This window comes from Tribolium castaneum, chromosome 8, assembly GCF_031307605.1.
Source record: "Tribolium castaneum strain GA2 chromosome 8, icTriCast1.1, whole genome shotgun sequence".
NCBI classification, from domain to species: domain Eukaryota; kingdom Metazoa; phylum Arthropoda; class Insecta; order Coleoptera; family Tenebrionidae; genus Tribolium; species Tribolium castaneum.
The window spans coordinates 13,349,142-13,365,145 of NC_087401.1; the positions used below are offsets into that span (position 1 = coordinate 13,349,142).

Genomic DNA, 16,004 nt, shown 5'->3' on the forward strand with positions numbered 1-16,004 from the left:
TATGGGCGGTTGGGAGAGAGGGACAGTGATGGAGAGGGATTATCTGAATGGGAAAAGTCAGAGGGGGGGTTGTAGAGGTGACCTTGGCGCCTATGAGTGGAAAAGAGACGAAAACACACAGATTTTTGTTTTCGTTTATTATCGATAATTCTGATAAGAAATTGTTTAAAACGCAATTGATTTGTTACGAAAGGGCACTATGACCGTTATTGTGGTGTTTGAGGGCTTTTTGTGACGGTTTGAAGGTTATGTCATATGTTTTTTTTTTATTTCAGGACGCACAAGCGCACGTGCAGTTTATTTATAAATAAATAACAATTAAATATTGACCTGTGTGACCGTTTCATTCATTAATTTAGAAATGTTGGGCGTGGGTCCAAACAAATTACAGGAAACTGTAATCCAAATTGGTTGAATTTAAGGAAAAAACTATTTTTATAGACGCTATAAACAAAGGAAAAGCTATATATTTGCTATTTCAAAACCATAAAAACCCTAACGTTGTATTTTATCGTATTACTTAAAACTTAAAACTACGGTGGACTATGAGTTAGGAAACAAAACGAAATAAAAAATGGCGGGACGGAAAGGTTTTTTTTTAACGTCGTTACAATAATACAGTTGTGGGTAAAGTATAGTATTTAATTCGTGCATAGACGTAGACATTTTTTTAAATAAAAATTTTGATAAAAATTCGTTTATGGATGTAAAAAAACATGCTCAAATCCTCGAAAAAATCAAAATAAAGTCAGTGGTAATGAAACATCGCAAAAATCTTTAATCTCTAGCTTAAAAATTCTTTTTTTTTTGGCTAAGTTTTTACAAAATTTCGAAAAATCATTGCTTGTCTAGCCGGAAAATACAAAAATTACGCCTTACTTTGTGTTTTTTTGGCGTTTTTGGTTCACACACATTATAAAATCCTCAAAAATACAAAGGTGATGCCTTGTTTGATCAAATTTTTAGTTAAAAAACGTTCTTCCATGCCCGAAAAACGCAAAGTTAACATTTTACGTTAACCAGATTTGGTGATTTTCAGTCCAGTTTTTGCAAAATTTCACGAAAATATAGAATTTTTAGCTCAGAAATATGATTTCACCCTTGCAAAAGTCAAAAAAGAAACACTAATTTTTAAGCTGATTAGTGATTTTTCGGTGAAATTTTGCATTTCTAGTTGGAAAATATGCTTAGACTCTTTAAAAATTATTTTTTTGTGTCAATTTCTTCCAAAAAACTAACTTTTTGACTCGGAAACGCCAGAGAAAGGGAAAAACAACACGTTTTATAATAATTTGGCAATTATTCAACATAATTTTGATAAATTTTCGTGAAATAATTCCGTTTTTGGAATTTTTAGCTCAGGGACGTCTTAAGTATTTTTTAATAATTTTGCTGAAAAAAATAGTTTGTGGCTAAAAAACGTGCTAAAAGTTTAAAAATTGCAAAAATAATCTCATTTTCGAGATAATCCAGTCATTTTTCGGACCTGTTTTAGTAAAATGGGGCGAAAAAATTCAGTTTTTATCTCAGAAATTTACTTCGATGTTTCGAATAAAACACAACTTTTAACTAATTTGATAAATTTTCAGTTTATTTTATTAATAGTGCATCCCAATTATTATAAGATGTTATTATTTTTATCATTGTTCATTTATGTTATATTATTCATTTTTATCATGACAGAACAGAAGTCTTTTTTTGTTCATTTTGTAGTTTATATAAGCGTCATAGCCCGCCGTTTTTGAAAAAAAAATTCCGTATTGTTTCCTATACCAAATTCAATAGAATATTCTTCGATAAGAACTTTTGTTTTCTCGTACAAATGTAGTCATATGTATAAGCAGTTTAAAGGTGCAATGGTTTTTATTAAAAAAAAAATTCAAAAACTGTCAAAGTGTTCTAAAAAAAAAGTTGGTTGAAGCTGCCCTACCCTACCCTACAAAGACACGCATTTTTAAATTATATTACCTCCCACCTCGTTCGATGAAAATTAATTTTCAATTAGATTTATTTCGTATTTGTTTTCTTCTAGTACTAGTACTCTAGTTTTTTTCTAGTATTCCGGGGTAGGTACAGGATTTGAAAAATGAAAAGACTGATTAAAAATTTCACTTTGTATGAATCGTAACAATTATTTCAGTAATAAATCGAAAGTGTCTATAAAAAAAACAATCCCCTGTAAAATAAAATAGCCATTAACCATTATTAATTTGGAAAAAAAATAACTAACAGGCTTTAAATATTTCCCCACCAGAACAAATCGTATAAAAAGTCTTCGGGGGCAATTGTCTGAAATAGTTTCGTTCAAAATGCTCCTCTTATTTGTTTTGACCACCGTTTTGTTGAGCGTGAATGCGTGGACTCTGCCCCCAAACCCTTGCCCTGACGTCTTCCAGTACAAATATTTCGGGGGTCAGTATAATGGGGAAGTGACCGTTCCCTACGATGGCAGTCGAAGTCTCAGCTTGGAAGTTGCATTTTCAGTTGTTGGCATTTATCGCACCCTATTGGTAGATATAAGAATTTTTTTTTTTTTTTAATAGAATTAATAATTTTCAGAGGCCCGTCATTGACAATTTAACGCCTTTGGACGAACTTGAATCAGCTGGATTTGTAAGGTACAGAATCACATTCCCGCGTCTAACTTACATCCCAATGGTTACAAAAGTTGAATTTAATGGGCGCAGCTTCTGTTCCGGACCCCCATACCCAAGTAGTGTTTTGTTTGTATTATTTTTACTAATTTTTGGTTTCAGCCACCGAGGAGGGAGTCACAAGTTTCAAGGCCAGCACAATGCGCCAATTTGGTAAATAAAAAAAAATATATAAAAAATAATTACATACTTAATCAATGATTGAGCTATAAAATTTGTTGTATTTTATTTGAAACTTCCATTTCCTGCTACAAACATGTAAAATGAGACGCTGAATAATAATTAGTAATAAAATACAGAAGGTGCTATTTAAAAAAATCAAGTTATCGTCCTTTAAACTTTACCAAAATGAATGTGGCACAGCCTGGTAATGCTACAATGAAAATGTATGGTCTTGTCACCAAAAGATACCTCAGACATTTGTTTACTTACGGACAAAGTCCCAACTTGATATCACAAAAACCAAGGGCACTGCGATTTTTTAATAAAGTGCCTGCAGACGCACTAAATTGTAGAAAAAATTAAATAACTTCTGAACGGTTAAAGCAAATTGCAAAAACTAAACTGATTTATAAAGCCTAAAAAGTGCACATTTAAGTATGTACAAATATACAGAGGGTACCTTTTAAAAAAACTACATTAAACGTTGCAAAATGTAAAAATGAAACATCCTGTATAGGGCAAAATAATTTTGGGACGTACACTTTAACCTCCCATTTGCAGTGCCATTCAATTTGTGACAGTGCAGGAGCAATCGGGCATGTCCATATCAATGATCAGTGTTCACTCTGTAGATTATTATTAAATTTCTATTTTTCCTATCTTATAATAGAAATAAAAGTGCGTTGTGTTACATCACTGAATTCCGGAAAAATGCTCTTTTAAAAAGCAATAAATTTTATCTTTATTAAAAAGATAAAGTTAACTGTGAATTTTCAAAACAAATGACGACAAAAATTGAAAAAATTCTCGATTGATAATATTTAAACACTTTTAACTGGTTCTCAAATTTCAAGTTTCTCTGTTAAACCGTTCTGACTGACTCTATATAATTTATTGTTTTATACCTATATAAAAAAATAATTATTTATATTTTTATTAGATGTCACATCACTATAATTATTCTATTATCACTATAATAAATAATAAAAATTATTTATTATTTTATTCTATTCTACACACATTTTTTTAATAAAAACCTGAACGACCTCGGCTTCGCCTCGGCTACTATATCCTACTCACCCTGTATAAGAAATCAAAGTTTCAAATTTAAATTCCATGAATTTATTTTGTTTTAACGGAAAAGAAATCAAAATTTTAAACAGAAGTTATCATTTATTGGTAATTGATTTATTGTTAAAAAAAATTGTTTTTATTATTTATACAGGGTGATCCAAAAGTGTCGGTCAAACTCTCGACTGGTGATAAAAAACGTTCAGTTAAGCACAAAAATGAAGTCAGATTTTTTTCGGGCAACTTTTTTTTAGGTATATACTTTTTAATTTGTTTTCCTTAGTAACGGTATCGACTGTTGCTCTTTTGTTTCTTAAGATGTCGAATTTAGAAATTTTTTAAATGTTTTACACGTCATTAGACATTAGTTGTGTATTTTATTCAACACATATTTATTTAATGCTGCAAGAGCTGTCGTTTCCGCTAAGTTCGAAAAAATATAAAAGCTATAAAGCTCAAACAATAAGACCCATATTTTTTTCTTTACAATGTGAAAGATTTTAGTTTTTTTTTAGTACAAACTTGTGCATTTTGTTCTTTTACTAAAAATTTTAGTTTAAAAAAAATAATTAAACTAGGAAGAAAAAATTAATAGTCTATCAACTGCTATAAGTACACACCTGGGCGGAGCCTAATTGCGCATAAATGTAAGACGGGAGCGGAACAGTAGCGTATTTTTTATTTCTTATTAACTTTTATTAATTTTTTCAAATATGTTAATTTTTGAAACAGTATTTTTGTTAAAAATAGAATAAAAAAATATAAAAAATATATATCTTTTAAATTATGAAAAAATATATATACTGTGACATTTAAAAAACTCTTAAAAGCGTCAGCTTATACTAAGAGCCATTTAATTAATTTTTTGATTTAATTTTTTGAAATCTGCCTATAAACAAAAATTCTATAGTGTCTTCTGTTTTTTAAAATCACCCTGTATAAGATGTACATTTACCCGTACTATTATAAAAACCTAAATTTCCCACATACGGTGTAAAGTCAAAAAAATATCTACTGAAGCATAAAAAATTAGCTAAAAAATTTGAAAAAAAAGCTGATATTAATACAGTAAAACCTCACAACAACGGACACCGATGGGGAATCCTAAACTGTCCGTTGTGGAGAGGTGTCCACTTATGGGAGATGGAAATTTCAATATAGGTTTTGTTACGTTTCTACAAAAATGTCCGTTGTGAAGAGGTGTCCGGTGTTCGGGGATGTCCATTAAGGACATTTTGTGCAACATTTGTCTAAATTAAACCCAAAAACACGTTATTATGTCTTATTATTTTTTGAAACAATATTTTTGTTAAAAATAGAATATATATGGCACACATTTGCATGAAAAGAAATTATATATTTTACATTATCAAAAAAAATACTTTCGAACTTGAAATAAGAAAATTACCATATTTATGACATTTAGAAAACTCTTAAAAGTCTCAGCTTATACTGAGTCATTTAATTAATTTTTTGATTTTACTTGCCCATAAACAAAAATTCTACAGTGGCTTATGTTTTTGAAAATCACCCTGTATAAGATGTACATTCACCTGCACTATTATAAAAACGTAAATTTCATACATCTAGTGTAAAGACAATAAAATACGATCTGAAGCATAAAAAATTAACCTAAAAATTTGACTTTGATGAGCTATATCTCTTGAAAAAAGGCTCAAATAATTTTTTGTCATAGGAACTTTTAATTCAGTTTGATGTCCTTTTTCAGCCCCCGAAAGATTATACGGTGTTTTTGAATCACCCTGTATAAAAAAAATTTGATTGGAAAAAAGGATTTGAGGGGACAAATGATTAACACAGCGTAACCGTCATCAGATTTATTAATTTGAAAAATTATCTCATCTCTTATATACAGTCGATAGAAAACATCATAATAGAAAAGACCTAGAAATAAACGAATTTTGTTGCACCTTAGACTAGAAAAAAACAGGTGCTGCCTTAACATAACTAATAAATGCAAAAATGTAACAAGAAATATATTCGATCTGTTCCACCATCATACACTCAGCCCCCCTCACCGCTGCCCCTTCGCCTTCTCGCTCTTCATCCGGATCGTCTGTTTCTGGTGCTCCATCTCGAAGTCTTTCTCGCTCAAGTCCAGCCGATAAATATTGCTGATCAAGTTCTGCTCCGACAGCACCTCTTCCGGCGGATTCCGCAACTTATTCAGCGTCTCACACAACCCAGGGCACTGTTTGCGGCTTTTCGCCGTCCCCAGACAACTGATCAGGATAACCAGCGCCGTCTTGAACAAAATCTTCACCCCCTCGCACAGAAACACGTCCCAGACCCTCAACAGCGAGTCCCAGGGCAGCGTCCGCGTGAACGCGCACAAGAACCACTCCGTGCAGTAGAACATCGGCTCTGCGTTCACCTTCTTGAGGTGCTTGTACGCCGCAGGACACACCTTCTTCAGGAGTCCCTGGAGGATGAGGCCGTCGCGCTGCACCACCTCCATGGTGGGCGAGTAGTAGTCCTCCAGGTAGCGGTCGGAGATGCTCACCAGGCACCAGAAGGCCTGCACTGCCGGCAGGTGCATCAGGAGGAAGGCGGCGACGGGGGCTTGCGCTTGGCAGTAGCCGATTTTGGGGTTCTGGACTGTGTAGGCTTTGAGGACGTTGAAAAGCTCGGTCTGGCCGGGTTTGTCTTCGGAACTGAACATTTCGTGGGTGGGGAATTGACGGTGGATGTCTTTTTTTATGTCGTCGATGCATTTGGGGTCGCCTTCGGCACGTAAACACTCCTCGTACACGTGCTGGTTTTTGTCCATTAGGAGTTTGCCACCGCAGAGGTAGAGCCAAGCGCGGGGGCGAATCGACATGGGGATGCCTGGAAGTGTAAGACTTGAGTTGGGACTACGGAGGACTATGAGTTAGGAGACGGTACACAATCACTGGATTTTCTGTACCCAAAAAAAATAATGGTACGGAAAAACTGTTGGCAACTAAAATTTTCATAAGAAACATGAGAAAAAAATTATTTGAAATTTAAAATTTGCCCTTCGTCCTGTATTTTTCAAAACGCTGAGAATACGGTTACAGATACAATAAAAATGTTTAGGAGAAATTTGTAGAGAATTAATTTCCGTTCAAAGACGCTCACGCGACCGTGGTTAAGTAACAAAAGTTAATTTATACCTAAACTCTAGTAGATAGAAATACGGTGTCGGGGACTTTTTTATAGAAAATTTAATTCTCTACAACTTTGTTCCTTACACTTTTTTTGTACCTTCAAGCGTATTCCCAGCGTTTTGATTAATATGCAGTGTGAGGAAATTTTATGGGGTGGCCATGAGGCCACAACCGATCAGCCGACTCGTCGTAGTGCTCTCGCGATGTTCATATTTATTGATGAAATGGTCCGTTACAGCGCGTACATTGGCGTAGTTTACTTGGGGTTTATACAATTAATGTTACCGGTCGCTTACAAAAATCTAATTAAAACATAAATATTATTGTTTTATTATAATTACGGAGTACCCAAGAAAAATTGTGGCAATAAAATAGTCGCTAATTTATTAAGACTGCGGTATATTTGTTGAGATTATTTTCTGAACCAATTTTAAAATAGTCGCTAATATCAGCTTCTGCTTGGCTAGTTCAAACCCTGACAAGGCACCTAATTTGACATAATCGTTAAAAAATAACTTCATCATTTCCTCAATCTTACATGGACACCAATGAAGATGTTCAATACAGGGGAGCGTAAATCACTATTACATTTTGAACATGTTGCGTTTTAATTCAGTGGAAATTAAAATTAAAAACTAAATAAAAATATTTTAATCATTTTCTCTGAGAAATACGCTTGAATAACTGTGATTCTTTGTAAATTCTCGAAAACTGATTCCGTTTTGCGGTTAAAATATCTTTGAATTTCGAAAAAGATCTTTCTACATCACAGTTGGTTACAGGAGTAAATAAAAAGTTTGGTGCTAATGCAAAATATGTCGAAGGTGGTACATTATTCGCTATTTGTTTTAAAACTAGAAAATCGGGATTTCTAGTAACAACTGCGTCAATTTTTGCATTAAATTTATCTTATAATGACCATTCTACAGATTTTAACTCTATCAATGTAGACTCAAATTTCTCAACTGTAATGGATAATTTTAAATTTTACGTTTCTAGAAATTTGATCGTAGTTGGAATATTTGAAAAATTGTTTTCAATAAAATTAAGTTGAGAAACTAAATTTGTGGTTAAAACTAAAGTTTTACATTGTTTAATGCTTTGTGCATCGTCGTTTAAAGCAATAAACAAATGATTTTAATTGATTAAAATTTTTAGAAATTTGCTTCTAACCAAGTACCCCAGCGTGTAACTACAATTGTTGATTCGTCAGAAACGTTACGATTTGTATATTTTTTAAAAAGGACTTTAAAGAAAGATTATTTAGTTATCTACAAAATGTGCTCGAGGTGAAATCGCAGCGTATTTCCCTTTGAAACGTGGTGTGGTTGAAAACATTTCAAGGGCTAAAAATAGTAAATAATAAAAAGATATTAATGTCACACCAAAGAATACTTTGAAATGAATTACAAATGAATTATGCTTTTTAAATAAGTACATGAGATAAAAATGTTCTTTTGACTTTTTAGATATTATTAAAATTAACAGAGAGTTAGGGCGGTTAAAAGTAAAGGTATAATTAATAGATAAGTGACATTAATTATTTTTTAATTATTTACGAATTACGATTTTTAGCTCTCGAAATGTTATCAAAGGCGATGAACACGCTTCAGAGGGAAATAAGGTTCGGTTTCACCTCAGGCGCATTTTGCAGTAATTTTAAATTGCAATAACTTGGTGAGTCTTACAGATAACGAAATGATTCTTGCACCAAAAATTTATTTCAAGTATTAGCTTTATTTGGTCTCGATTATATGGGAGTCTATCTTTTAAATTAAAAAACTTTCTCGCATCTCGGAAATTTCACTACACAATTATGCAACGTTACAAGAAAATGTAATTTTTTTGGTTTCCCTTTATCAAAACTCAACCTTGTTAAACTACGTATAAATCTGCATTTATTGAAAATTTGTTTGCAAAAAAAAACGGAGTTTCTAGCTTTATCCAGAAGGAAGATATGAGTATGTAAACGCAAAATGTGTCCAATTTTAGGTGTTTGCAAATTTTTAGCTAAAACGTCTTTTCAGCTCCTTCGCGAGGGTTGAAACAAAAAATTCTTTGCCTAAACATTTTTTAATACTCTCCTAACTTATATCAACAATGCAAGCTGTTCCACAACATTTCGATTTAAAGGTTTATCTGACTGCAAGCGCGCGCCCATGCACTAACCTTCGCCCATAAGATTTCCTCACACTGTTAATATGCGATGGTGCGCAAAAAATTATCAATCAGCGTCCCACCTTATATTTTTGCGAACGCTGCGAATACGGTTGAAGATACAAAAAAATGTTGGGAACAAAGTTGTAGAGAATTAAATTTTCTACAAAAAAGTCCGCGACACCATATTATTATCTTCAACGGTTTAGGTATAAATTAACTTATCAATACTTGGCCTCCGGCAAAATGAAGCAAATCCGTCACTTGAGCGTCTTTGAACGACTTTGGGGCCTAAATGGTTAAAGATAGAGATATGGCCTCGCGGACTTTTTTGTAGGAAATTTAATTCTCTACAACTTTCTCCTCAACATTTTTCTTGTATCTGTGACCGTATTACCAGCGTCATGAAAAATATGGGACAGAGTGGTAAATTTTGACATTTTTTTTAATATAGTTCACGATAAAATTTTTGTATTTTGTTTGTATATCTTAGTATTGAGAATTTAATGCTATATCGGTCTGTATTTTTTGTTTATTTGTTAACTACGACTGTTTTTTCAAAATAATTGCTCTGGCAACTTAGATGGTAATCAAAGCCAGTAGATATACTAAAGTAGCGACACGGACCTTGACAGGGCAACAATAACGATTATACACTCTACAGATGGCTCCACCATCAAAATTCAAAAACGTACGTCAAAAATGTCAAGATTTTCTCACGTTTGAAAAATTGGTGAATCAGAACAATAAATTCGGTGATTGTCTATAATTTGACCCTGGTTATTACTGTTTATGTGTACAGATACCATAAAACCTTTAAACCTGTGCTTCACTCATGTAAAAATAAATCATATAGTTCCTAAATTCAACTGAACATTGCAATGAGAAAGGCTTTTAGAATGCGCAGAATACAGCACCTCTTATGGACATTTCGAAGAAGGTGCTGGCGCTTCAACAGTGAATTCATTTCTTAAAGGAATTTGAACTTTGTATTTAACGAAAAATCCAAGAACACGTTTCTAAATAATAGTTGTTGAACTCAGAAAAGTTTGTTACCTACATTTCTAATTTTAATAAACTGCTCCCTTAGTGTTTTTACAGGTTATCGTATTTAATTACTCCAGGATTTTAAATTGGTCGATTTATTTTTTTTTTTAAATTAAATTTAATTTTTTCCCTCAACACTATTAACAACTGCTATGAAACCAAGACATCTTTCGCAACAAGAAAAGTAAATGTTTTCAATATTACCCGAGAGGTAAACCGCAGAGGAAATCAGTGTACAAAATTGAGTAAATCAAGAAATTTTACGGAAATCACTTTAAAAATTTAGGGAAAATCAGATGGAATCATGATTAAATCACAGGAAACCATCTGGTGTACAAAATTTGGGGTACGGTTTACACCTCGATATTACCTAAGAAATAGAAATAATACAACCTGAATTTCTCTTTATTATTTAAATTTTGTATAACATCGTTGCTGTAAATAAGTGGCTATAAAAAGTCCACTAAACTTCGATGCGCTACAATTCCCAGATTTAGATGCATTAAATATTGTGAAACGAAGGTCAGTGTAAGCAGAGCGGTCTTAAATTCTTTCCCATCTAATCTAATAATTTAGAATGAATTTTCAAGGAAGTATTGTTTAAATCTACCTGAAATACTTAATGAAAATTTCGTATCTTAGACATTTCTTTTTCAAGTTGATACCTACCACTTTACATTTCTTAAACAAATTTTGTTTGAATGAGTTTCTAGTATTCTCACACAGACGTGCTTCGTAATGTGGACGACTTTGAACAGTCTGGAGGCCCCTTTGTTTATTGTTTTTGGTGTCGATTTATTATTTACATGATTGAAGCACAGGTTTGAAAGTTCCATGGAATCTGTTCATAACCAATAACCACAGTAAAACTACAGATGAACACCAGAATCACTGTACTCTTTACCAATTTTTCAAAAGTGAGAGAATCTTGACAGTTTTGACGTATGTTCAAAATTACTGACAATTTGACGAACCTTTAAAATTACAGCGTTATTACAAAAAATGTCGAGCCTTGGAAAAGTAAACTGCCTGTTTAAATACATTCTAGATTTAAATCTATCATCTAATGTGACCTTTAACGAATATCTCTTTTGAGCATCCCCTTTAGCAATTTCATTTAGTGAAGATTAAACGTAGAAACAGAGACAAAACGCACTTACTAAGGCTTTTCAAGGCTAGGCATTTTATGTAAATAATGCGGTATATGTCGAATTTCGATAGTTGCGCCCTCTCTAGAGTATATAATCGTTATTGTTGCCCTGTCAAGGTCCGTGTCGCTACTTTAGTATATCTACTGGCTTTGATGGTAATAGAACAAGTGCGCCCTCCTGTGACATTAAAGGAGTTATCGAGGACGGGAACGTATTATTTCTACGTCGTTTCATCTCCTAACCTTTACATATCCGTGGTCCAAATTTAAACAATAGTTTTATAACATTAAACTGATATCTATTAAAAAAAACAAGTTGTTTAGAAAAACCTGCTGACTTCATTTTTATGCTTAAATGAACGTCTTTTATCACTATTGGAAAGTTGGTCCGACATTTTTGAATCACTCTGTATAGTAAACAGAACAATAAAAATTCGTGGGTGAAAGCTTGAAAAAAGTAGAAATAACTCCTTTTTCGATAAACTTTTGTCATTTTTCAGCTTATTCTTGACATTTCGCTCAAATCAAAAAAATTGAGCGAAACAGGCAATAGTGTAATACATCAGTTTCATAAAATTTTTGTAAATTTTTGTAATTTTGAGGCGTATTTTGACAAAATCTTTCAAAATAAAAAAGTTTCAGGTTCTAAAACGAATCAACTAGAATAAAATAACAGAAAATTGATATCAATTTCTATCAAATTTGATGTTTTTCGGCAAGTTATAGCAAAATTATAGTAAATGTCGGCATAATTTTGTTGATTTTTCGGTTTGGTTTGAATAAAATGTTGCGAATATTTCCGTTTCTGGCTGAAAAACGTGAAATACTCAAAAATTTTTCACTAATTTTGGTGATTTGGCTTAAAAACAGAACAAGATTTTCGACCAAATATTGTGTTTTTTTTTGGCTTATTTTGGCGAAATTTCGCTCAAAAACGAGCTAAATCTAGAGAAACTAACACCAACCTTTATTTATTTTGTGATGTTTAGGTGTGTTTTTAGATAAAATTAGATAAATAAAAGATATTTTACTATATATGAGCGACTTTCCCGTGTGTTTTTGGGGAAATTTTTCGAAATAATTGCATTTCTGGCTGAAAAATCATGCTCAAAAAAAGTCAAAAGTGAAATAATTTTGGACACAAATTGATAATTATTCGGTCTCTTCTAACGAAATCTCAGAAAAAAAAATTAAATTTAGGTCTAAAACTTGCTTAAAGGCCCGAAAAAAAGAAAAGCAGAAATAAAATCACATTCGAACAAAATTTATTACTGTAACAAGTTTTTATACTTACAATAAATTCTTGTGTAATAAATCTTTATAATAAAAAAATAAATTTTTATCTCCAAAACGTGTTTCAAAATTCGAAAAACAGTGTTTTTAACAAAATGTACAAAAAATAACCATATTAAAATATTCAAAAAAGGAAAAATAATGCTTAATTCGACTAAATTTAGTGATTATTCACTCTTTTTCTCACAAGAAACTAAAAATATAACTCCAAACACATGTTTAATTTGCTTGAAAAATAAAAAAAAACACATTCTTCGACCAAACTTAATAGTTTTTGGAATTATTTTTGAAAAAATTGCGAGTTAAATTGATTGAAACAAACCAAACTAACATCAATTTGGATTAAATTTCGCAATTTTCCAGTTAGTGTTAGCAAAATTAATTCAAAAAGTTTTGATACGACTCATAAAATGTGCTTAAAATTTTGAAAAAAGCAAAAATAATACCACTTTCAGCCAACCTTGGTGATTTTATTGCTTCCTTTAAACGAAATTTTGAGTAAAACTTAGTTTTCTGGCTGAAAAATTTCCAAAAATACCCGATAAAAACAAGAAGTATATAGTGCCCGATTTAACTTAGTGATTTCTCGATCTTTGGACCAATATCTGCTGTTTTGAAAAATCTTTTTTTCAAAAAACGCAAAATAAGTAATAGGAAATCAATTTCGATATTATAATCTCATGATTTTTCAGGTAGGAGGCTTGAAAAGGTGAGGATAACAAAAAAAATCAACTAAAGCGATTGAAATACCGCCAACTTCGACTAATTTTTGTGGCTTTTAGACCTTCATAACAAAATTTTGTAAAATGTATATAAATATTGGATTTAAATATAAATTAAAATTAAAATACTTAGGGTCGGTTTACAAAAAGCGAAATTAAAATTTAATTCAGAATTAAACTAATTTCGAATTAAATTTTAATTACGATTAAAATGTTTTGTAAACCGGCCCTTTGAGTCGGTTTATGGAAGCGTCATTAAGTTAATCTGCAATTAAATGCGTAATTAACTGATCATTAAATTTTAACAAAGCGTCATTAATTTAATTCGCAATTAAATGTGTGAGTAACTGATCACGAAGTGAAGCAATTTGATAGGTCCATTCGCGCTGTTAACTTTTAACAACGGATTAAATTTTAACAGAGCTTTCTATAAACATCTACTTTAATTTTGTAAATTAAATAGAAATACCTATAAGTAATCACCAACTTATTAGAGCGCTACGAATGCGATTATAATTACAAAAAAATGTAAACACACAATAGTAGAAAATTAAATTTTCTACAACAAAAGTTCGTGACATGTTCAACGGTTTATTAGGTTTAAATTAATTAATTAATATTCATTGAACATAAAGACATGTTTTCGCATATTTTTTCCACACTTCTCAATTAGTCAACTAGTAGTTAAAAATGAATTAACATGAAACAATTTGGACCTCAAAAAAGCCGAAAACCGAGCACTTTTGTAACCATTATCACGCAACGCAATTAAATTTTTAAAACCTGTTTGGTTTGTAGATAAGAAAAAGTGAAAATCACTCAAACACATCCACGCTTTCCTAACACGAATTTCCTTTTAGCAATAATTTGGCTCTTAAAGAGCTCACCTTTCCGGCACCTCTCCTTAATCTTCCTGTAATTCCTGTCCATGTAGAAATTCCACTGCGACAGCATTTTCAGCCACTTGCGCTCCCTCCGGAGCACGATTTCGGGCGGGGGCCCTTGTCTCGGCTCGGGCGAGTACTGTGCGCCCCCTAAAAAGCCATGTCGGTCCGGTACTGTCGAAATGACACTGCCGTCAATCAGCGTGCTGGCTTCACTGCATTCGGAGATCGTGTCAGCGTTGAACGACGATGCCATTCCGGGGGCTGTTGGTTCACTTTTCACATTGATATTTACCAAGTTTCGCAATATGTTTTCAAGTCGTCGACTCGTCGGCGACCATTTTCGGGGCGCGTTTCAACTGGATGTAATAGAACGCACACAGTGGCACACTCACGTACGGAATTAAAATTCGGACGTGGACGGCGTTTGTAATTAATTGGTGATTAATTTATTAGTCGGGGGGCGAGTCTAGCTATGTTGACAAAAAGTGACAGTTGATTGAGGTTGGTGGGCCTGATGAGGCAGGTCTGACAACGTAAATGAGCAACGGGTTTTAGCCAATCGGCAGACGGTGCGCGAAAACGTCACTTTTGAATTAAATATTGAATCAAAATTGGAGATTTCCGAGTTCAATTCGGAAATAAAATTAACTAGACGCCCTCTGGTGATGACTTTTGAACTATGTCGAAAACAGTAAAGAAATTTTCGTAATGCCACATTTAACTGACATATAATGAATTGTTCAACAATTTTGCGTGTATAGTGTTAATTACTTACAATAGAAAGAATTACTTTAAAAGTACGTGGTGGTAAATACTAGCGTTGACTTTGGTTCTGTAGTTTTTCGTGGTATAAAGTGTTTATTGTTGGAACTTGAAAGTGGATAAAAAGTGAAAAATATTTAAATTTTGATTACAAAGTGTTATCAAACAGTTGTCTAATTAAAGATTATAAGTAATGGATCACAGCGAACACAAAGTTTGGCTCAAGAAACCAATAAATTAGTGAAGTGTTATGAATTTTAGGTTAGAATTTTCCACTGAAAAAATCATGAAATGCTGCGGTAAATCTACAAAACTACAATAAAGATTAACAACTGCTGATACATTTAAACGTAAATTATGCCAAAAGGTAGGCTTTTCAATGTCTTTGTAATAATTTTCCAATAAAGAAAGTGAACCAAACAGTCATTCGTTATTCGTGTTTTCCTCGTCATCTCTCATTTGTCAACATAAGTTTCTTGCATCAAAGATGCAATAATCATTCCGCATAGGCAATGTAATAATTGTGAAGCCCCAAAATTCGTACAACGCTCAAAATATCCGAATAAACATTTTCCCGCCATTTATGATTACTGTTTTCGACCTAGCTCAGTGGCGCCCCCAACGGTAATTTTACTTCCGAATAAATATAGAAACTAAGGGCCGGTTTATAGAAAGCTTTGTTAAAATTTAATTCGTTGTTAAAGTTAACAACGCGAATTGACCAATCACATTTGTTCAATTTGGTCACGTGATCAGTTAATCATGCGAATTAAATTAATGACGATTCTGTAAACTGGTCCTCATTATATTATTATTATAGTTAATATCACAGTTTTCGAGATGTAAACAAAAAACAAAAAAAGGCTGCTTTAACCCCCTCCCACTTCTAGAGTCCGTCCCCCAACCCCGAAAACTTTTGATATATGTCTACCCAAGTGTAAAGAAAG

The 16,004-nt window shown here is 32.6% G+C and overlaps 2 protein-coding genes across 2 annotated transcripts; one reads left to right on the plus strand and one right to left on the minus strand.

Annotated features, from left to right (window-relative positions):
* The first annotated feature begins 2,264 nt into the window (after window positions 1–2,264).
* Window positions 2,265–2,868, plus strand: LOC103313413 (uncharacterized). The gene is made up of 3 exons (XM_008196605.3): window positions 2,265–2,510; window positions 2,560–2,713; window positions 2,757–2,868. Exons 1-3 carry the CDS (start codon window positions 2,310–2,312, stop codon window positions 2,813–2,815), a joined length of 414 nt encoding a protein of 137 aa, XP_008194827.2. The 5' UTR covers window positions 2,265–2,309; the 3' UTR covers window positions 2,816–2,868.
* A 2,842-nt stretch (window positions 2,869–5,710) lies between these two features.
* Window positions 5,711–14,828, minus strand: wkd (whacked). Its single transcript, XM_968104.4, has 2 exons — window positions 14,296–14,828; window positions 5,711–6,737 (listed from the first exon to the last, which is right to left on the minus strand). Exons 1-2 carry the CDS (start codon window positions 14,546–14,548, stop codon window positions 5,923–5,925), a joined length of 1,068 nt encoding a protein of 355 aa, XP_973197.1. The 5' UTR covers window positions 14,549–14,828; the 3' UTR covers window positions 5,711–5,922.
* Window positions 14,829–16,004: the final 1,176 nt, after the last annotated feature.